Raw genomic sequence first — 22,868 nt, 5'->3', positions numbered from 1 at the left:
AATGTGCATATTAAAATGAAATGAAACTTGTCTACCTTTCATTCTACGTTACAGGAAAAAGCAAGTGGTTAGTTTTCCTTCCTAAAATGGTTTCTGTGCGGTCGGTCAGTCGTTGTTTTCCTCACTATTTTTAAAGCTATTTAAGGTTGTGGGTTAATGAGAATGCATTTAACCTTTGACCCGCAGCTATCTGCATTATTGCGCCAACAGTATGTCAATATTTCACCCGCTGGAGACGTGAATCTGTCCTCCAAACCTGCGCTGACCTCGCGCTATCACTCCAAACCCTGTAATCACTGCGGGAAGCAATAAAACACTGTTTTCCTACAAGAATTGAGTAACTAAAGCGGATGAATGATTTCATATCTGACCTTTGACCTCCACTGGTTGCGTCCTGCATGAAACCCGTGCTGACATACGGAGAGGTGCGTGTGATGCAGATGCACATCATGTTTGTTTATTTGTTTTGGTGAGTTTTTCAGTGATTGCAAAAGAATGAAGTGGAAGTGAAACACGCAGCGTTCGCAAATGCAGTGCGTGTAAAACGCTGAAGACGCTGCTTTCCAACCCTGGCGCCCGAGAAGTTCAAGTAACGGAAAAAAAAGACACACGTTTACCAAACAGGCAATCCGAGGTTTGGAGTTTTCCACTCGAGCACTTGGCAGAGAAGTGAAACCGGTTCACTCTTAATCTTAGCAGACAAAGTGTACTAGACCTCATTGAAGCAGAGCAACGAAATCAGAGCGTGTAAAATCACTCCGGGACTGTGTTTGAGAACTGTGGAAGCTTGTTTTTGCCACAGAATATACAAAAATAAAAGTTAATCGTGACTTTTTAGATCACAATTCAGACTTTTTTCCCTCATAAACGTGGAATTGCGACAGAAAAAGTCAGAAATGTGTGATCTAAACCCACAATTAACTCGCGAAAAGTCAGAAATGTGTGATCTAAACCCACAATTGACTCGCGAAAAGTCAGAAATGTGTGATCTAAACCCACAATTGACTCGCGAAAAGTCAGAAATGTGTGATCTAAACCCACAATTGACTCGCGAAAAGTCAGAATTGTGAGAAGTCACAATTACCTTTTTTATTTCGTATTCTGTGACGGAAACCAGCTTCCACAGATAAGATGAATGAATGATGCGTACGTGTGTGTGTCTGATGTACAGAGAGTAGTTAGTTCATGTCCTCAGCAGAACTGGTAGTTGTTGGCATTCATAAGTGGCTGATCTTCTTCTTCCGGGTCACATGTCGTCTCATTTGACTCCTCTTCATGCTTCACAGGGTCACATGACTCTGGTTCTTGGTCACTGTGCTCTTCAGACTGCACATTTTGGTACTCGGTCTCCTGTGAAGGAGAAGGTGACTGGTTCGTTACTCACAAACACTGGACTGTGTTGAAAATAACATGCTATTTTAACTGCAGTATGTACTGTGCACACTCACAGTGTGCTGTTTTACTATATGCATGGATGGACTACATTTTTCATATGTGAAACCCACGATTTAATGCGCTTGAAGTGATATCAACCTCAATTTTTAACATCCCATCTCATGATTTGATCAGGCTGACAAAAGTTCAGGGATTTTTTTTTACAGAAAATTTGAAAATGTGAAATATGCGAAATTCAAAATTCAAATGCAAAGGTTGTAAAATGCAATATATGCAAAACACAAAATTGAAATGCATAATGTGCTAAGGTGATGCAGTGTTGTTTTAGTATCATTGACACACTATTATAGTTTTTTATATATATTTTGAAATCGTTATTTTTGTATATTCCACTCTCACTTTACTTTTAAAGTTGTAATATATATATATATATATATATATATATATATATATATATACACACACATTTCTATTTCAGTTATTATTCATTTTAGAACATCAAGTTAAACTAAATGAAAATAAGAAATGTTGCCTTGGCTACTAGCTGAAATAAAATACTTTTTTTTTTTTTTTTACATTATATTTCAGGTAAAGTTTATTATATTTCAAGCAACGAAACGAAAATGTGTCTAAATTTTAGTTTTAAATTGAAATGTAAAATACAAAATTAAAATGTATTCTCATAAATGTGATGTGACCGTTATGTGTTGTACTGTTTCACTATTAAAAAAACAATAGGCCATATTTTAATGTCAAAAAAAGTGAGGCCATTCATAATTTGTATTTTACCTGAACAAAAACACTCCATTATTCTGCTTGATGTTGTGAACTGGTATTTCTTCCTATATTATTGTATTTATTATCCTAATCATAAGCACACTGGTTTGTCAGGCAAATAGCTGTACGGTTTATTTATTCCTCTAGTAGCGGGTGATGAATATGTAATGATTGCAGTTTACCTGCGCCTCAGGTGTGTCTCCCAGCATCCTCTCGATCAGCTGACCGATCTTACTGAATGTTGGTCTCTCACAGGCCTCCAGGTTCCAGCACATCTTCATGATGGAGTACCTGCACACAAGACCATGTGCTTCATCATCACAAAACCTGTCAGGAACGTCTCAATCACATTTACCACAAAACCAGAAGATGAAATATGGAATATGGAAAATTAAGCCTTTATTTTTATGGGCATCCTGATTTTTTTGCATTGTGACATTATTGCCATTTTAGCACATTTCTTATTTGACATGAACTATAACGCATGTATTGTATTATATGTGTTATATTGCCTTTATGGTGATTAAATCACACAATACACTGTAAAAAAGACTTGTGGACTTTGTAAAAAATAATTGAAAGTATTTTTCTTTGTAATTATTTGTGAAAATGATTAGCAATATCGGAGTGAAAATGTAAAAGCAAATCTTTTTCTTCAGTGTCATGAGTTTTTCTCTTTACTTTGAGGTGAAGTGTGTTCTGCTGTTCTGCCTCTCGTCACGGTTCGGTTCAGCGGAACTAAACTCCTGATTGCTGTTTTTGGGTCACATTGTTTTTTGCACCCAACTTCAGCAATAAACACATCGTTTATAGTTGTGGCTCTAAAGTTCTGATTTTTGAATATTTCTATATATTTTTAATACATTTTTTGTTTTAGTTTTAGTAATTTTAGTACTTCAACAAACTTAATCTTAAACAAAAATGTAAATAAATGAATAATAAATAAAATAACATTTCGCACTAGTAGTGACGTCATAGACTGTCGCCGGTCGAATTCGATTGCCGTGATTGGAGCCCCCACTATGTTTACCAAACTCTATGAACATTGAGTGTGTCAATAGGAAAAAGGAAGAAATATTTAGCTTTTTTTTCTCTTTTTCTTTTTTCTCTTCTCTTGTTGTTGTTCCTTTTTGTTTTGTTTTGTTTACCTTGTTTCAGGACATGTGATATTTGTCATGTGAAGCATTCTTGTTGTATGCCGAATTCTGTAATTGGAATTATTTGTCAATAAAATCAAAAAAAAAAAGATTGCCGTGATTGGATAGCTTTTCAGACGCCGGTTCACGTGGAGGGCGTTCCCCAATAGCGTCATCGACGCAGCGTCTCGTTCCCCATTCTCAGGGAACAGAGGTTACAGTCGTAACCTAGACGTTTCCATTCTTCAAAAGTGTAAGTTAAATAAGTTCATTTTTAAATAAGTTTTTTCTCCACCAGCTTTATTTCAGTTGTAATAGTTTTAGTCCCCAGTAAGAACACTGGCAGTGAAGCAGAGTAAAAGACGAGCATGAAATGTGTGTAAAATCAAAGGCTTGCAGTCGCATCATGTGTTTAGCACTAAAGATCCGTGCAGGACGACAGAAACAGGAGCTGATACGCAGGCGAGGAGTCAGAGACACTCGCGGAAAATTGCACATTTTTCATGCGTTTTATTTTCCTATTTTTGTGCGTTATTTTTAGTGCCGAGTCACTAGAAAGATTCAAGCTTGTCGTGACGTCAAGAGAATGAAAACTACATACATGATCAGTCAAAGATTTGGACACTCAACTCCTGTTATTTCATTGATATATCATTATAGTTTTTATTAATATTTTGAATTAGATTTTTATTTGTACATTTTATGTTTTGGTTTTAATTTTAATTCAAGTTTTAGTCATTTTGCTGTGTGTTTTTGTAAAAAAAATATGTCTATGTCGTTTTTATTAGATTTAGTTTCAGTTGTTGCAGTGCATCAAGTTAAACTGAATGGAAATATGAAATATTGCCTTGGCAACTATAGGTGAAATAAAATAAGTTACATTTTTTGTCTTTTATTTCATTTTAGTTAAGGTTTTTTTTTTTAAAGAAAAAATATATATTTTTAATGGCTTTATTTTTACCCTGCCTCAACTATTGAGTTCATTTTCATCTGAATCTTCTTGATTAAATGCATGAAATTAGTTTTGGATACAAATATTGTAGTTATGAATGTCTATACAAAATTAAATATACACATTCTCATTTAAGTCCTCCTCATCATCACACATGTTTATGGAAGCACATTTCTGCCACATAAGAAAAAAAATCACGCTTTTGTCATTTATAATTATTACATAAAAAGTAGAAATTATAACATTCTAACTCATAATTATGAGATAAGTCACAATTATATGAAAAAGTAAAATGTATGACAATGTTGAAATTTTGACTTAAAAGTCATAATTACGACATAAAAATTATTTTTATGACAATCAATTACGACAATCAAAATTATGACATTAAAAGACAAAATAATAACAAGTCAAAATTGACAAGTCGTAATTATTACAGAAAGACAATTTTGACTTTATAATCTGAACAATTAAAAATTTAAACTGATAAATTAAACTTTTTAATCTGATAAGTATTATTTAGAATGTCATAATTTCGACTTCCTCATAATTTCAACCTTTTGTCATTGTGACATAAAAAGTCACAACTACTAATAAGTATGTCATAATTTCGACTTTTTCATCTCATAATTTTGCTTTTGAATGCCATAAATCTTACTTTTTTATGTCATAATTAAGATTTACTGAAGCATGCTTTTTTTTTTCTTTGTGGCAGAAGTTGGCTTCTGCACATATTCCTTCTTTAAAAGAGTTTAAACGTACGATGTAGATCTCACGTAGATGGTTGAAGTCACTACGTCATTCCCTAACTTCCATTTGTATAATTTCATAGGTTTGATGATTTATTATTATTGTAAATTGTGGGAAATAGTCATAATAAAGAATGAATATTTGTGTCTGATAATGAACATCTCACTCACATCTCTGGAGGTGCAAAGTCAGGTCTGGACATCTGATAGCCACATTTGATCATTTTATAGAACTTGGAGTCTACCAGGACGTTGGGATATGGGCTCTTCCCTGCAGAAACACACAGACAAGTCAAAATCTCAAACCAGACCTGTGCGTGCAATGAGACTGGACATCTACAGGACTGGAAGTTATTTTAATATTCATCTAATATGTATTAAAGACGCCTGATGATGTTTTTTAGATTAGCAGGTGTAGGTGTACACCATAGATATATACACTAGATGTCGCCTTGGCTACGGCCGTTCATTGGAACGAATGCGTCAATAGAGCCGCCATCTTGGAACAGGGGAGCCCGTCCTCTATAATGCATCAGCGTCAATGTAGGAAATAAAATCACCATAAATCGTCATGAATGCGATTTTCTAGTTTTTATGGTTCGTTCCAATGGTTAGACATGTATTTATCATTGAGTCCAGAGAGAGAGAAAAACAATTAAAAACGGAAATACCATGAATTCGAAGTACAGGCGGAGATAGCAGGGTTACCAAGCTACTTCCTATGCCAAGACCCCTGTTCCAAGATGGCGGCGGTTTTGACGCATGGTTAGAACCCCAAGGCGACATCTAGTGTGTATTTCTATGGGTGTACACTATGTAAAACTAAGTAAAAAACAGGTGTACACTATGTAAAACAAATCAGGTAAAAACAAGAAAGCTTTAACATTAATAGTTCTCACACATTATAAATAAACAGACAATCATGAGAGCATATGATTTTAAAACTATTCTAAGTATTGTAAGTATTTTTTTTACACATAAAAAAAAGAATTTAACATTATAAACAGCGTTTAATAAGTGTATAGCTCAAACAGTAGCGCATGACGCTCGCAACGCCAAGACCATGGGTTCAATTCCCAGTGAAATGAACAGAACTAATAACAATATATGCCATCAAAGCAGAAAATGATCTGGATGAAAGCTCCTGCCGAATGCATAAGTGTAGTTTTTTGGTTCTCTGCAGCTCCCTTAATTAAGGAAATTAGTGGGTCAAAGTGACCCAGGAACATCATAATCATAACAGAAATATGGTACGCACATCCCATAACATATCAGAGTGTTGATGCATGTTCATGACACTAAATGAGACCAAAAAAGGTCAGAAAATATCAAGAAATAAATCATAGGTTAACCATTATTTCCATATGTGGGTCAAACTGACTCGCCAAATAATAAAAAGGTTAAGTTCTGTGTGTCTGTCTCACCCAGTGAAAAGATCTCCCACAGCAGGATGCCGTAAGACCAGACGTCACTCTGAACCGTATAAACACACTCGAAAATACTCTCTGGAGCCATCCACTTCACTGGAAGACGGGCCTACACACACACACACACAGAGAGAGAGAGAGACACACACATTTGTATTTGATTTAAACTGAACTTGATTTGTAGGTCTATCACAGTGTTTGTGTTGTCTGTTCCCTCACGTTTCCTTTGACCACGTAGTTGGAGTCGTTCATGATGTCTCGTGCCAGTCCGAAATCACAGATCTTGGCCACTCGGCTGTTGGTGAGGAGAACGTTTCTGGCCGCCACATCTCGGTGAATGCACTGTGAAGATTTACAGTCAATCCATCAGATCAACTGATTAAATGTCAGGGGTTTTTGCATCTATTGTTTATGAACGTAACTTCCTCCAGATCTTTGAACAGATCTAGTTTTCTATTTTTATTTTAGGGATTTACATTCTTAGCCGTGAGGAAGTCGAGTCCCTGCGCCACCTGATAGGAGAATCTGAGTAAGTCGTCCATGTCGACTGGCCACGAATCTTCAGCCTGAATCTCAAAAGAAGAACCTGGAGCGCAAGAGGAAGCGGATGCATTTCAACAGTTTTTATCATGGGAGTTAAAGTCAAAATGAAAATTATGTTCTCAACTCATTTCCCTTGTGTAACATGACACATTTGTGAAACACGATATATAATTCTACATGTATGTACAAAATATACATACATACAAAATATAGAATATTTATGACAAAAAGGAAATATAATATATATATATAAATTACAACACAAAAATAAGAAAGTGAAAATACAAAAATGAAGAAACAAAATACAAAATACAAAGAAAAAAAACTACAGTAAATGATTGGGTTAAAGAAATATGGCATCATACAAAACATAAGATATTCATTAAAGATTTGTAGCTCTCTGTGATGTACAAATAAATCTGCTATACAAATACATTTTGAATTGAATTTTGAATTGATGTGAGAGTGGTTTGTGGACTCACCCAGAACAGAGTTTGTGGGTCTGGATGTGACCGGTTTCATGTCCAGATAGTTATCAGAGCATGTGCTGGAAATCCCACTGTCACTGTCATATAATCAACATGATCAAATAATGAACAAAACAGCTACTACAAACACTGTTATTTTAGTATCATTGAGATGTTATTATGTTTTTGTTTTAACATTTTTTGAATGGGTGAATGTGAGGCAAATTTAAAGCGCTTTGGTGGCCATTGGGTCTGTGAAAGCGCTATATAAATGCAGTCCATTTACCATTTTTTTGTGTATTTTACATCCTAATTTTAGCTAAAGTTTTTAGTAATTTTGTTGTGTTTGTCATTTTTCTTAAATATGTCCTAGTTTTTATTAATCTTTATTCCAGTTTAATTATTGTAGTACATCAAGTTAAACTAAATGAAATGTTGCATTGGCAACTAGCTAAAATAAAATAATTCGGTAACACTTTACAATAAGGTTGCATTTGTTAACAGTAGTTAATGCATAAACTAACATTAACTAACTATGAGAAATATACATTTATCAATCTTTGAAAATAAAAATCCAGCAGTTCATTGTTTGTTCATGTTACTTCACACAGTGCATTAACTAATGTCAACAAATACAACTTTTGCTTTAATGTATTAGTAAATGTTGAAATTAACGTTCAAAATTAATAAATGCTGTAGAAATATTGTTCATTCTTACTTTTAAAGTATTTTTATTTCTATTCTATATCCAGTTTACATTTATTTTATTGCAAGTAATGGGAATATTTATATACATTTATTATCTATTTATATATTTGAGCTACTTAGATATTTTATTGATATATTTGTGTATGTTTATTAAACGGACCTTCTGATGAACATTCGTTCAGTGTTCACATTCTTATAATCCATCGTTGGCTCTGGAAAGTTCGGAATCGTCATGACGAAGTTCAGGAAGTTCTCGGCTTTGCTACGCAGGAAGTTCAGAAGATCCCCATGACAGCAGTACTCCGTGATCACCAGCACAGGACCTGCAAATGGACCGCAAATGAACCAAAAATCAAACCCATGACCAGTTTCGATGGCTTTACATGGTTTGGAGCTGGTAGTTGATTATCTAGGGATGGTAGGCTGGTAGGCCTGCTTTAAATATCTTGGTCAAGCCAATTAGAGCTCTAAAAAACTATTTAAAACCATTTTTTTCCCAGCCACTCTCAAAATAAAGGTTCTATGATGCCATAGAAGACCATTTTTGATTCCCCAAACAACCTTTTAGGGTGTGTTCACACGTGGCATGTCTGTTTTGATTAAAACGAACCCTGGTTTGATTTTTCTCTGTTAGTGCGGTTCATTTGAATAAGTGTGAACCATGTGAACCCTGGTGCCACCAAACAAGTGGACTGACACAGCTAAAAAGATGAGTCTCGATCCGCTTCCAAACGAACTCTGGTGCGGTTCGGATGAAATATGACCTCAACACGGACCAAAGACATGTAAACGACCAAAAACAGGACATGATGTCACAAGACGCAACTCTAAAAAGGACAGAATGCTCAAGCATACCTGTTTTTCCTCATCATAATCAGTTCAGTTTAGGTGTCAGAACCGCGTCTCCTCGTGAAAGATCTTCGTTTGTGTGTGACGGAGGGATTCCTGCCGCTGTTTTGACTCCTTTACACATTTTCTCTCTTCTTCACGAGTTCAGACGGTCAAAATACCATCATATGCAGGCTACACACATACAGCGAGCGCACTTAGCCCAGAACACATCAGCATTGTTTTGAATGTTCGGTAAGTTCCGTTGCGAAACATACCTAATAAAAGCCGACCAATCAGGTTGTGAACATCTATATGCCTTTAGGTTCTGTATCTTAAATGTGAACGCTAAGTGGACCAAGACTAAAGTGTGAACACACCCTTAGTGATCAGTTCTTAAAAGAAGCCTTTTCTCTTAGTGTCAAGAACATCACAATAATCTAAAGAACCTTTTTCCACTATATAGAAGATTCAGTGCAATGCCAAGGTTCCATAGATGTGAAGGTTCTTCATGGGACATCCGAAGCAGGTTTATTTGTCAGAGGTCTTACCGCCGTGTGTGCAGGCGCCCAGCAGGTTCACGATGTACTTGTGCTGTCCCAGATGACTGAGGATCTTCAGCTCTGACATCAGGGCCTCCCGCTCGTCTCGATGAGCGCTGGCTGCTCCCAGCATGCAACACAACACAGTTCAATACGCTTACTGGCTTTGTAAAATAGTTTTGTCAGTGAAACATGATTACAAGAAGTTCATTTGAAAAGTAATGTTAGACCAAAATGGGGTTTTCAGTGGCTGTTGCCAATTATATGCATGGTAATGGTATTTACTGAACTGAATAGACCTTTTTCAGGTTATGAAAGCGAGGATTCAAACGATAGACTGTGTTTTCAATGGTATCCACTGTATAAAGCGGAAAGTTTTTTGGTCTACTGAAATTGCTTGTTTTCTTCTTTTGCAACAGAACAATCCAAAAACACATTAAATAACAGTACAAACCCAGTGAAGAGATATGTCTATCTCTCACAGCATCACTTTCATTCCCGTTAAAAATCAAAGATGGCGCTGATGGGAATAATTCTGTAGAGCTGCATCAAATTTGTTTCATAATTAAGGAACTTTGCAACATTAACACCTTTATTGAACTGAACTGAATCAATATTGAGCTGAACAACGAGACTATTGTCTTCTGTAGAGCTGCTTTAGAGGTGAATCATAATTTGTTACATAATTAAGGAGCAATATTAACACTGTTATTGAACTGAACTGAATGAACATTGAACTGACTTGAGATGAATAGTGCAACATTCCCAGTTATTTTCTCTGTTCATTTCTGTGAAGAAAAATAACTGGGAATGTTGCAAAATTCATCATTTTTGAATCAATCGATTGAATCAATCAGTTTTTATTTTTATTTTTTATAATTCCTTCAGATTAATTAAACAGTTGAAATAGCCTGCAGCAATTAGCATGCTGTCAGAGCCTCTAGTAAATGACATGAGGCATGAGACATTGTTTCGTTTAGTTGTCTGTTCAGAATCGTGATCTGTATTTGAAGCAAAAAAAGGTGAATCGTGCAGCTTCAGAAAAGAAATGGTGTTCCAAGGTATAAAGTACAAGTAATAGTCATACCATAGTATTAGCACTGTACTAAATGACTAAAAACATAGTAACAATGTAGTGCTCTTTGTAATTGTAATGTTTTCTGACCTTTCAGCATTTTCACAGCAACACGCGTGACGTTGTCATCCTTCCCCAGGCCGTACGCCGTGGCCTCCACCACCTTCCCAAACGCTCCTGCGCCCAGAGTCTTCCCTACACACACACACACACACACACACACCACTTACAGCTCAATACATCAACAAACACTTCACGCTCTCATTTCTTAATGCATCAACTCACATGAACTAACAATGTTTTAGTAAATTAAAATCGTTAACTAAGATTAATAAATGCTGTAGAAGTGTTGTTCATTCTTTATTCATGTTAACTAATGTTAACAAACTGATAATAAATACATAAATAAATAAATAAAGGAAATAAAATGGCGTCAGAGAGAAAACTGTGTCTGAAAAATGTCAGATTATTTGACTTTTATGACCTAGAAAAGATAGCTGAGGTTAATGGTGTCACATGAAACTTCATGATATGAGCGTGTTGGAGGTCGGTGACCCAGTACAGACCTAGTTTTAATTTGTCTCGAGGAAACTCCCATTTCTCATTGTATGGAAGTTGTGTCGGGTCTATGAAGGTGTAGTTGTTTCCATTTGTGGCTTCAATGATTTTCCAGCGGATCTCAAATCTGGGTTTCTACCAACAGACAAGAGAGGCATAAACTAGAGTCAAGGGCTTTATACACATAAACATGATACTGACGGGCAAGTCAAAGTGTGTGAAATCAACAGGTTTAAAATCTTCAAAAGAACATGATAAATTGTTTATGAGAGCAGGGATATAAATGAATAGAGTCAATAGGAACAGTTTTAAACAAAGCACACCACTCAAAAGAGAATATTAAACACACCCAAGCTCTGTACACTTGAAAATAAAACAAAGATTATTGGAGTATGTTTTACAAGAGAAAATACTATTATATTCTTTCAACTTCAAAATTTCAAATTTAATTCAATGTTACTTGCTGTTTCCTTGTAATTAATTGTGAAATTTACAAGCAATTTCAATAATAAATTGTCTATTCCTTAAAAATCTATCATATATCTTCAGAATACTTGGTTTAAATTAGATATACGGTAATAAAGAATTAAATTAGACATATAAAGAATGATATGTTTGCCAAAGAAAGAAAGCAAGACAGAATATTTTTCGAAAAATTATATTTTTGTGAAATAGACCAAACAAATAGACCAACCAAAAAAGAACGAAAAAAAAGAAAGGAAGCAAGAAGAAAGAAAGGAATGAATAAAAAGAGCGAGAGACAAAACGAAAAACAGAAAAAAGGCAAAAAAGCACAGAAAGAGTGAAAGAATATTTTTGCGAAAGAAAGAGCGAAAGAAATAAAAAGCAAAACAGCAAAGAAAGAGCAAAAGAAATAAAGAAAAAAAGAGCGAAAGAAAGACAGAGAGACAAAATAGCAAAAAAGCACAGAAAGAGCAAAAGAAAGAAAGTTTGTATTTGTGAAAAAGCGAAAGAAAGAGTGAAAGACAAGATAGCTAGAGTGAAAGAAAGAAAAAGAAAGATAGAGCAAAAAAGAAAAGAAAAAGCGAAAGTGAAAGACAGAAAGAAAGCGCAAAAAGCACAGAAAGAGCGAAAGAAAGAATATATTTGCAAAAGAGCGAAAGAGAGACAGCGAAATACAGAAAGATAAAGAAAGAGTAAAAAAAGAGCAAAAAAGCAAAGAGTGAAAGAAAGATCTAACAATGAAAACAAGTAGGAGAACTATAGTTTTCTACTGAATTGAGGAGCTGAGTTTTCTCCTTCATGATCCTCTGATGACGTCCATCAGCAGGACAGCAGAGATCTCACTGATCCCGAAACTCACCTGTCTGTACTTGTAGAACATGAGGGCGAGCAGCAGCGCCAGGACCAGCATGGAGACTCCACATCCGTACATCGCACTGGTGAACAGCTGATCTGAGACCAGAACAAACACATCACCACTAAACCAGGAGAATCTGGGGCGTTTCTACCGGAACCTTCCAGAAACACACTTACCAGAGCCGTCCATGGAGAAGACGTCACTGCCCTGACCGGCCAGATTAAAGGCCACACACACCACGGTCATCCTGCGGTTCGGGCCCACGGTCAGGACACTCTCCACTCCCACCGACCCGTACGGCTCCTTCTGGACCTCCACCGTCTGAGTCTGGATCGGCTGAAGGTCTGTGGTGTTCTCTGGACAACTGTTCAACACAAACACTGCCATCATCATCATCATCATCATCACAGGACTGGCACTAGAACCTCTCCATTTAAAGTGCATCTAACATGTCCATCCATTACACCGTTTTAACAGACAACTAAACAAAATAACATGTCATTTACTAGAGGCTCTGGCAACATGTTAATTGCTGCAGGCTATTTCGAATATTTAATCTGAATCAATTATTGTTTAATAAAAACTGATTTAATATATGTAATGTGATGCATATTTGTCAGTCAATTTTCAATTAGTTAAAATACAGTAGTCAACATTTGATCAAAACCTTTCTTCAAAGTTATACATGAATTTTGAACAACACCCATTCTTGTCTTAGGACAGCTTTGATGAACTTTTTTTGATCCACTTCAAATGTTGACTACTGTATATGAGATGAAAAATGATGAGCATTTATCAATGATGAATGTTGTGTTTCATTTATATATGAAACCCGTTTTATTTATATATGACTGACAAATATGCATCACATTAAGTTTATTAGTTTATGTTAAAACTGTATACTCCAAATAGATTAAATAATAATAATTAATAATTTGTTACATTTATATAGTGCTTTTCTTGGCACTCTTCTCACTTTACATAGAAGAGGGGAATCTCCTCAACAACCTCCAATACATGCAACTCAAAAAAAAAAAAAAATCTTACATTTAGGCAGCAAAATTTAGTAGCAAGTTTCACTTCTGTAATTGGATGTATTTATGAGTTTCTTGTTGAAGATAACTAATGAATCATTCACAATGAAATCCCAAATGTATATATTTAGTAGGCAAAATGGCTTGATTTTAATATCACGTCCACTCTGAGCTCATAACAGTGTCAGTATTTTCCGACGTGTAGTAAAGAGGCAAACACGCACGTGGTTCTGCTTCCTGCGCACTGGTACCAGAGGATGCTGGGAGCTGGATATCCATAAGATCTGCATGTCAGAGTTGTGACATTCTCCCATCTCACCGTCGCAACAGGTTTCTCTGTCAAACAAAATGAGCTTGAATATCTCAGACGCGAGTTTTGTTGCTGCTCTGACTTGATTTCTTCTGGGTTCAATAAACTTCAGTTCTATCAGTAGCGTTGATTACACAGAAAATGATTTCATTCCTCAGGTTTTTTTGTGTTGCGCTTGTGATTGAAGTAAATGGCCAGCACTGAAAATACAGTCCTTTCCTGTGCAAAGTTATATGAAATACTTTTACTTCTAATGTTTTTGAAAGAAGTCTCTTGATGCTCACCAAAGCTGCCACATTTATTCCTTACCAAATTTGATGAAAAATACAGTAAAAATGTGAATATCGTGAAATATTATTACAATTTAATAATACAATATATTTTAAAAATGTAATTTATTCTTTGCTGAATTTTCAGCATCATTACTCCAGTCTTAAGTGATCCTTCAGAAATCCTTCTGCTAAATTTTTTATAAAAAAATCATAATTATTCCAAATGTTTGACCGGTAGTGTATATTAACTCCTGCCACAAGCATTTGCATGGACATTTGGTACTGAATGGGGGATTTTTTTTTTTATACACACACACTTCTACTATATACTGTATATATACAAACACACACATTTGGATGATGTGCAGACGTAAACAGACTAACTGTACTTACTGTACATTTTGATATCAAAAGTAATGGAGGCATTTTTCATGCTGCTGTTCACACGAAGTGTGTAGCTGCCGATCTCCTGGAAGTTCAGTCTCCTGAGGAACAGCAGCGCCTCGTACCTACACATTCACAAACCCTGAGCTCAATATATCCCAACAAAACACACACACACACACACATCACAGTCGGCCTATGAATCTGGCATGTGTGAAAATTCATCTTGCTTGCAATGGTTGATAATTGCATTTGGCTATATATTGTCATTTATAAATCTATTATAAATATATTCTTTATAAATATATTGTCATTTATAAATCCACTCGGTCCCAATAGTGACTGGTGGGAAACAACATAGTCAGAATTCATTCAGATCATTTATTCACTAAATGTGTGCTTTCTACTGACCTGTCGTTGTAGTTGTAAAACCTGTTCTCTGGGAGCGAGGCATTGTGGGATGTTGGAGTCTCCCACTGGTGTGAGGTCAGAGGAGGATACGCTTCGATCAGAACTGAAAGATCCACATCGTCCCCTTCGCTGACCTCGATGGACAGACCGCGGTGAGTGAGTTTAGAAGAGAGCTTCGGGGAGAGACGAATGTACGGCTCGTCTGTCACAAATCAAAAAGTGCTTTAATAGTTTTAAAAACACCAGTTACACCCTTATAGAAACAACCACCTGCAGGGAAAAACAAGGCTTTCCTCCAGTGCCCGCCTATTATTTTCATTAGGTTTGTACTATCACAAAGTCAGTGATCTCATCACGCAGTTTCTCGTTAAGTGCCTTTCCATAGAAAAGCATTATAAAGAAAACGCTTAACCCTTTAGCGTGTCGTTCACATTCTGGGCTCATCTGCAAGCCTGTATATAGTGTGCAACATCAATAAGCTGTATACTGAATTTGATCGTTTAATATCACTTTACATTAAGGCACTTCAAGTGTTTTTCAAGTTAAGCCTTTAAGAATGCAGAACAGTTGAAATACTGCAGCTGGTGCTTTATATGGATCTGATGAAGTGCCCAATACTGTTCACATATTTTCGTTTTTTTCTTTTGAGAGGTGATCTAAATATTCAAAATGAAAATGAACCGGCCCGTGCTTCAGTTCTATGGATGTTGTGCCCTCCAGGTCTCTGTGTCAGTCACATGACTGAAAACGATGACTGAACAAGCATGATTCTCACCCACGACCAGCAGTTGTGTGGTGGAGCTGTTGGCTCCGGCCTCGTTCTGGCCCGTACACGTGATGTTGCCAGAATCAGACAGCTGAACAGCCGGTATGCTGAGGATGCTCTCGATGGCCAAACGATCCCCCTGCATCTTTGATTTCTCTTCTGCTCGAGGCAGCTGAATGAGAAGAACAACATTACTGGCTTTACATGCTTGAAGAAGTCTCTTCTGCTCACCAAGGCTTCATTTATTTGATCAAAATTACTATTAATAAATTAATATTCCTGTGATCATAACATTTCTTATTATTATCAATGTTAAAGACAGTTGTGATGCTTAATTGTGTTGTGGAAACCAAGATACAGCAAGATTTTTCAGGATTCTTTGATGAATAGAAAGTTCAAAAGAACAGCATTTATTTGATATGGAAATATTTTGCAACATTATAAATGTCTTTACTGTGGTTTTTGAATAATACAATCGTTTCCCAAAAATGTGTTAGAATTGACTATTGACTATTTTTAGTCTATTGAAAGAGGCCTGATGTATATATATATATATATTATTGAAAATATTTAACCCAGAATCAGGCATGAGTCCAGAGGTCAAAGTTTGTACCTTTCTAGTGGAGTGTGTCCATGTGACGTTGTAGTAAAAGTCTGGGTTATTTGTGGTGCAACTGATCTGAAAGCTCTCTCCCACCAGTTTCACATACTCGTTTCTCCTCAGGAACACGTACGGTGGAAAATGTAACCCTGTTTAAAAAATACAGTAGAGATAGTAAATGAGTAGCTTTTATTAACTTTGATATTTTGTTACAATTTTGATGTACTGAATGTTGCACATCAGGGATTCCCATACGCTTTAGCAATTTGGAGCAGATAAAGATGAAATTTTGATAGCTTTTAATGTAAATCACTGAGAGATTTTTAACATTATAGCAGACTACATGTATAATATGTATCTATAAATTTTTTTTTCAAATTATACATTTTTAGTTAATTTATTTATTTACATTTTTATGATTTAATTAATTATTAGCTTTTTGTCAACTCCAGGTTGGGAAACCCTGTTTTACATTATTCATTCAGCATTAAGAATAAATTGAAACATTTTGGAATTTTGTGATTTTTACAAACTTTTCATCTTTGGAACAGTTTGCGAAATCACAAAACTCCAAAATGTATCAATTTATTCTTATTCTTAAAATATGGACCTAGCAAGATGTAATATTTTTGAAGTCATTGTAACGACTGAGACAAATCAGACAATTATTTGGTATATGTACCAAACAATCTTTAAAACTCACTCTGGGATCTGTGGGTCTATCCCCCAGTGAGGGCAAGAAGGTCTTAGTAACCATGACTACGATCAGATAAGTTGGTTTTATTGCTGTTAATAATGTGGTCAGGGCCCCTGCCATTAAAACCTACAGACATTCAAACAGACTTCCCTGCCTTCATTTATCGATGAACGGATCTATATATGAACATGCATCCCAGAACATTTTTGTGAATGATTTACTGTCTTGTATTTTATGTATATTATGTATTTGATACTACGGTATGTATTTTATTATACACTCACCTAAAGGATTATTAGGAACACCATACTAATACTGTGTTTGACCCCCTTTCGCCTTCAGAACTGCCTTAATTCTACGTGGTATTGATTCAACAAGGTGCTGAAAGCATTCTTTAGAAATGTTGGCCCATATTGATAGGATAGCATCTTGCAGTTGATGGAGATTTGTGGGATGCACATCCAGGGCACGAAGCTCCCGTTCCACCACATCCCACAGATGCTCTATTGGCTTGAGATCTGGTGACTGTGGGGGCCATTTTAGTGCAGTGAACTCATTGTCATGTTCAAGAAACCAATTTGAAATGATTCGAGCTTTGTGACATGGTGCATTATCCTGCTGGAAGTAGCCATCAGAGGATGGGTACATGGTGGCCATAAAGGGATGGTCATGGTCAGAAACAATGCTCAGGTAGGCCGTGGCATTTAAACGATGCCCAATTGGCACTAAGGGGCCTAAAGTGTGCCAAGAAAACATTCCCCACACCATTACACCACCACCACCAGCCTGCACAGTGGTAACAAGGCATGATGGATCCATGTTCTCATTCTGTATTTGTAGTGGAGATGAGTGGTACCCGGTGGGGTCTTCTGCTGTTGTAGCCCATCCGCCTCAAGGTTTTGCGTGTTGTGGCTTCACAAATGCTTTGCTGCACACCTCGGTTGTAACGAGTGGTTATTTCAGTCAAAGTTGCTCTTCTATCAGCTTGAATCAGTCGGCCCATTCTCCTCTGACCTCTAGCATCAACAAGGCATTTTCTCCCACAGGACTGCCGCATACTGGATGTTTTTCCCTTTTCACACCATTCTTTGTAAACCCTAGAAATGGTTGTGCGTGAAAATCCCAGTCACTGAGCAGATTGTGAAATACTCAGACCGGCCCGTCTGGCACCAAAAACCATGCCACGCTAAAAATTGCTTAAATCACCTTTTTTTTCCCTTTCTGACATTCAGTTTGGAGTTCAGGAGATTGTCTTGACCAGGACCACACCCCTAAATGCATTGAAGCAACTGCCATGTGATTGGTTGATTAGGTTAATGAGAAATTGAACAGGTGTTCCTAATAATCCTTTAGGTGAGTGTACATCCAACGGTCATTGTAGCCTCACCTACACCATGTTTGGTCTCTATAAATTGGTACTTTGAAGATCGAAATGACTGTGTACATGATATGTCGATAACAACAACATATTAGTATTACAATAATCTTTCATAGTTTCTTCATCAGCAACCAATCCAGCTGAACATGCAAATGAGCACGCTTAAAACAAAAGATCCATGAATCAAATTCTCCCCCTTTGAAACTCCACCTTTCTTATTGGTCGAGCCAATCCTGAGAGGTGGGACCTTTCTCAGGCTTTAAATTGCACCTCCACAAGCCCTTCCCTCTCTTGTTTTCTGCTTCTCGACTGCTGGTTGATGTCTGTGGGGACCACAGTCTGCTATGCTTTCACTTGCTATGCTTTCACTCAGACTGTAGTTTCTTCAATCCAACTCAGAGGAAAACTGCAACTTTGCCATTACTGAATGTGCAACCATCAACTCTTCCGACTTCCTCGCTTCTTGGTTGCCTTCGTGGCCTCTCCGGCCCAGGGCCGGCAGGTCACAAGCTGCATGTGCCCAGCCATGTTCTCATGGAGAGAGAGAGCTTTCAACCAGAACAGAGTCGAACTAACCAGGCAAGTTCATCATATCTTCTTCATCCAACGGAGAAGAAAACGATTGCAACTTCAATGTTTGACACTCTCGGAGCCATCAACATCCTTTCCCAAGAACTTCAAGAATTGTTTCCACTGCAAATGCCATGCAAGTATCAATTTAATGAGGAGCTCTGAAAATGATAAGCTGATGGTTCTTTTCATTGTTAAATGGATCTTTCCCATAGTTCCATTTCCTGCTTCCGATTCCATTCTTCCACTCACCCTTTTACCCATGTATGCATATGTGTAGATTAGTTAATAAAACTTGTGCAAAATACGTATTTGGTTCTGATTCTCTGCTTTCAACTAAGTTTACTTTACGATTTAGATTTTGACTACAGGCTCTTAGTACTGTACAGTAAGAAAGACATTTCCCTTCCCCGGAAATGAATATTTCTTAGATTTAATAAACAATTAATGGGACAAACAGGTGGGTTGATTGTAATATTAATTTTACTACATTAAGTTAATTATATTAACTGATCCAAATTTTCATAATCAATTATAACCAGTTATTATTGATCATTAATATTTCATAGAGTTAATTTGCCACATCATTTTGCTTTTCAAATCAATGTATCTTGATAATTGGACTGAAAAACAACAATAACACTTAAAATATAATATTAAATAAAACTCACTTTGCCTGATGTTTATTTTGAATATCTTTGACACTTTCTCAACCCCTCCAATTTTAGCGCTGCAAATGTAGTCGGCGGTGAATCCAGGCTGAACGTTGCGAATCAGGACACCTTTCCTGGGGTCAAAGGTCACGTTCATGCCGTAAGGTATCGCTGAGCCGTTATCCATGCGGAACGTGAAGTCCGTGGCGTCGGGGTCGGTCAGAAGACACGGGAGCAACAGATCTTCACCTTCTTTCCGCACCAGTGTCTGAGTGAAACCCGGTGACACGAACAGAACTTGGGGATCTGTAACAACACAGATGCGGTTTCACATGTTATTGAACATTCAACTTCACCAGTGACCAGATCTTTAACCACTACACCACAACTACTCTCATGACGTGCTTCTGCACTGCAAACATTTTTTTTTGTCTTGTTTTCCATTAAAAATCTGCCAATAATCTCGTTTTCCCTTTGAATTTAGGTTTACTTTTATGATACCATTGGCAGAATTTGTTTCTTGTTTCAAGCATAAACTCACTTAATTTTGATAAAATTTTTACAAAGCCTTAATTAAATAAGTAATTTTGCTTCTCAAGTAAATGTATCTTGATTTAAAGGGATAGTTCACCCAAAAATGACAATTCTTTCAGAATTTACTCACCCTCAAGTTGTTCTATATATGGTCAACTATCCCTTATATATATTTTTTTTTTTTTTCTTTTTTTTTTCTTCAGTGTCCATTTATAAAGTGTTAAGTTGAGAACTAGAAAGGAAAGAGATTGTTCACTCACCCCTGACAAACACATGAACAGAAGACGACACGTTTGTGTAATTTCCGTTCGTATAATTGCACTTGTATGTTCCTGTAATATCCCGCGTGGCTTTATCCACACGGAAACTCCGGATGTTTCCGACATCTTTGGAGATGTAACGTTTGAATTTGGCCAGTCGGGGATGCCACGTCACCGGGCCGTCGCCCTCACAGATCAAATGAAGAAGAGAACCGGAGCTGAGAATCACATCAGAACCGGCCAGAGCGCCAGAGTTCAGTCTGATCCGCGGTTCAGACAAACCTGCCAATCAAAATGCAGAAGACAAATAATATTCAAAATGGAACAGTTTAATAAACCTCTTTGATACATCAAGCTTTTATGGCTCATATAGTATGATAGTGAGAACACGAAGCTCATACTTGAGGAGAAAAAGACTATTGAAAAGACAATTTAGTGCAAAATTAAGATGAAATTCTGATAGCTTGTAATGTAAATCAATGAGATCTTTATAACAGAATAACCAACTACCTACATACAATCATATAAATATCAGTCGTCACTCTATATCTCCAATAATGAGTTTAAACTATCACTCAGACGACAGAAGGCGTGTAGTAGATCGTGTGCAACAGGTTTTTCAGCAAAGTTTTGATCATGTTGATCATTTAGAGGCCTTAGAAAATTGTGTATCAAATATGGCTCTATAGAGTTTCAAGTTTGTTTCAGATGTTACTCCAAAAACCCTTAGAAGAGAAAATAAGATTTATATATTTCGATCTATAGAAATAAACAACCGAGAGCTTCTCTCATCATATTGCAACAATGGATGTTTCACGACTCACAATAATTCACTGTTTATTTCTGTGAAGCTGCTGAAACAATCTGTATTGTTTAAAGCACTACAGAAAGAAATAAAGGTGACTTGATTTGAACTTAGCACAAGGCCTTTTTGATATGAGGGGTGAAGTAATGAGAAGAGAAATGAAAGCAGTGTGTGTGTGTGTGTGTGTTCAGTGAGAGAACATGATGAAGAGTCAGTGATCGCGCAATCGGCCTGAAACATCCCGATCCTTCTCTCACTTCTGCTTTCCTCATTGACACATGAACTGGAGTGTTAAAGATCTTCAGGTCTAACAATAAAACTGAAAAACGGTCTCTTTCCATCATTTAATGGCACAAGCCTTATATTTGTGTTTTGTGTGTTTTATTCAAACTCATTCCAATGAGAATTTAACATCAATTAACAACTTGTAATTTACCATCTGCATCTTCTTGAAAACCAGTTGTTTTGGAGTTCACTGTTTTTTTTGTCTTGTTTTCTAGCGCAAATATCAAAACAGTTTGAATCAAGAAACATTTACTTGAGATGCAAAATGACTTCAGATATAAGGTGCTTTGGTTCACCAAAGAATCTTTTGGTGAAATGTTCTAAAAAATATATTTTAGTAATCTGAAGAATCTTTTGTTGAATAGTAAGATTCCATGGAGGTTAAACGTTCTTCATGGAACCATCAATGCCAATAAAGAGCCATTATTTTTAAGAGTTTATGCTTAAAACGAGAACAAATACAAAGAAAAATAAATGTCAATTCAAAGGGAAAACACTTTTTTCCCCTGATTCTTTTAGATATTTGTTCTTAATTAATCATAAACCTCATTTAATTTTGATACATTTATAAAAAAATTAAATAAATTTTTTTTTGCATCCCAAGTAAATTGATCTTGATTTAAGAATGTTTTTGAATATTTGTACTGGGGGAAAAATACAAAAATACTGAGTAAGTCTAATTCTCAAAAGCTACAGTAAACCAAACTCCATCAGCGCTGGTCACATGACACCATAAACAGAGTCAATCCATAGACAACATTTCAAATCCACCTCAAAACCGACTTCATCCACAATTGTGTGAAAAACACAAGAACCAGATCAAGAACCGGTTCACATCAATACAAAAACAATCCAAGATTCTTCATACGGCATCAAACATTTTGGGAAAAGAGCTGCCTTTTCATAATCCTGAGGATTTAATGGAGATCTATCTCAGTTCCGTCTCATTTCATCAAATTTGTCTCAGATGTTTCTACTAAAATTGCTTATAAGAAACAAACACGAGTCAAAAGCATGAGTATAAGAGATATTAAATGAGTGGAGAAAGCATATCAGATCAATTGATGAGGAATGTATGAGTTCATATTATGACTTCTGAATACAGAGTTTGGTATCTCTGTATATTTGAGATCAGATCTCCTCTGAAACAAATGTGAGATTACTCTGACTTTTGACAGGAGAAACATCTGATAAGTAAGAGAAATAACTGATTTTTTTTCTTCCCTGCTGGATTACCATACTGTAAATGTTGAGACTCTTACCCTGAGCTCGAGCGAACAGGATCCCACAGACGAACAGGACCGCAAACATCTCAGAGCGACTCCTGTTCAGCAGTTTATCAGTCTTCAGTGTCTCAGAGGAAATAAGGACTTTGGTCCTTCAACACAGACTTCTCATTTCTGTCTCACAGGATATGACAACAGAGGGAA

At 36.4% G+C, this 22,868-nt stretch overlaps 1 protein-coding gene across 1 annotated transcript; it reads right to left on the bottom strand.

Annotated features, from left to right (window-relative positions):
• Positions 1-1,077: 1,077 nt before the first annotated feature.
• On the bottom strand, positions 1,078-22,868 carry csf1ra (colony stimulating factor 1 receptor, a). Its single transcript, XM_056252606.1, has 21 exons — positions 22,701-22,868; positions 20,349-20,630; positions 19,573-19,860; positions 16,269-16,405; positions 15,665-15,827; positions 14,890-15,091; positions 14,488-14,603; positions 13,737-13,848; positions 12,655-12,842; positions 12,482-12,573; positions 11,166-11,292; positions 10,690-10,794; positions 9,534-9,644; positions 8,315-8,477; positions 7,462-7,544; positions 6,913-7,022; positions 6,656-6,778; positions 6,434-6,545; positions 5,181-5,280; positions 2,355-2,463; positions 1,078-1,350 (listed from the first exon to the last, which is right to left on the bottom strand). The coding sequence occupies exons 1-21, from the start codon at positions 22,747-22,749 to the stop codon at positions 1,192-1,194; spliced, it is 2,931 nt and encodes a 976-aa protein (XP_056108581.1). The 5' UTR covers positions 22,750-22,868; the 3' UTR covers positions 1,078-1,191.

Source organism: Rhinichthys klamathensis, unplaced genomic scaffold (assembly GCF_029890125.1).
Source record: "Rhinichthys klamathensis goyatoka isolate OS25496 unplaced genomic scaffold, OSU_Roscu_1.1 h1tg000097l_1, whole genome shotgun sequence".
Lineage (NCBI taxonomy): Eukaryota > Metazoa > Chordata > Actinopteri > Cypriniformes > Leuciscidae > Rhinichthys > Rhinichthys klamathensis.
This window is presented reverse-complemented; position numbering and strand designations above follow the sequence as displayed.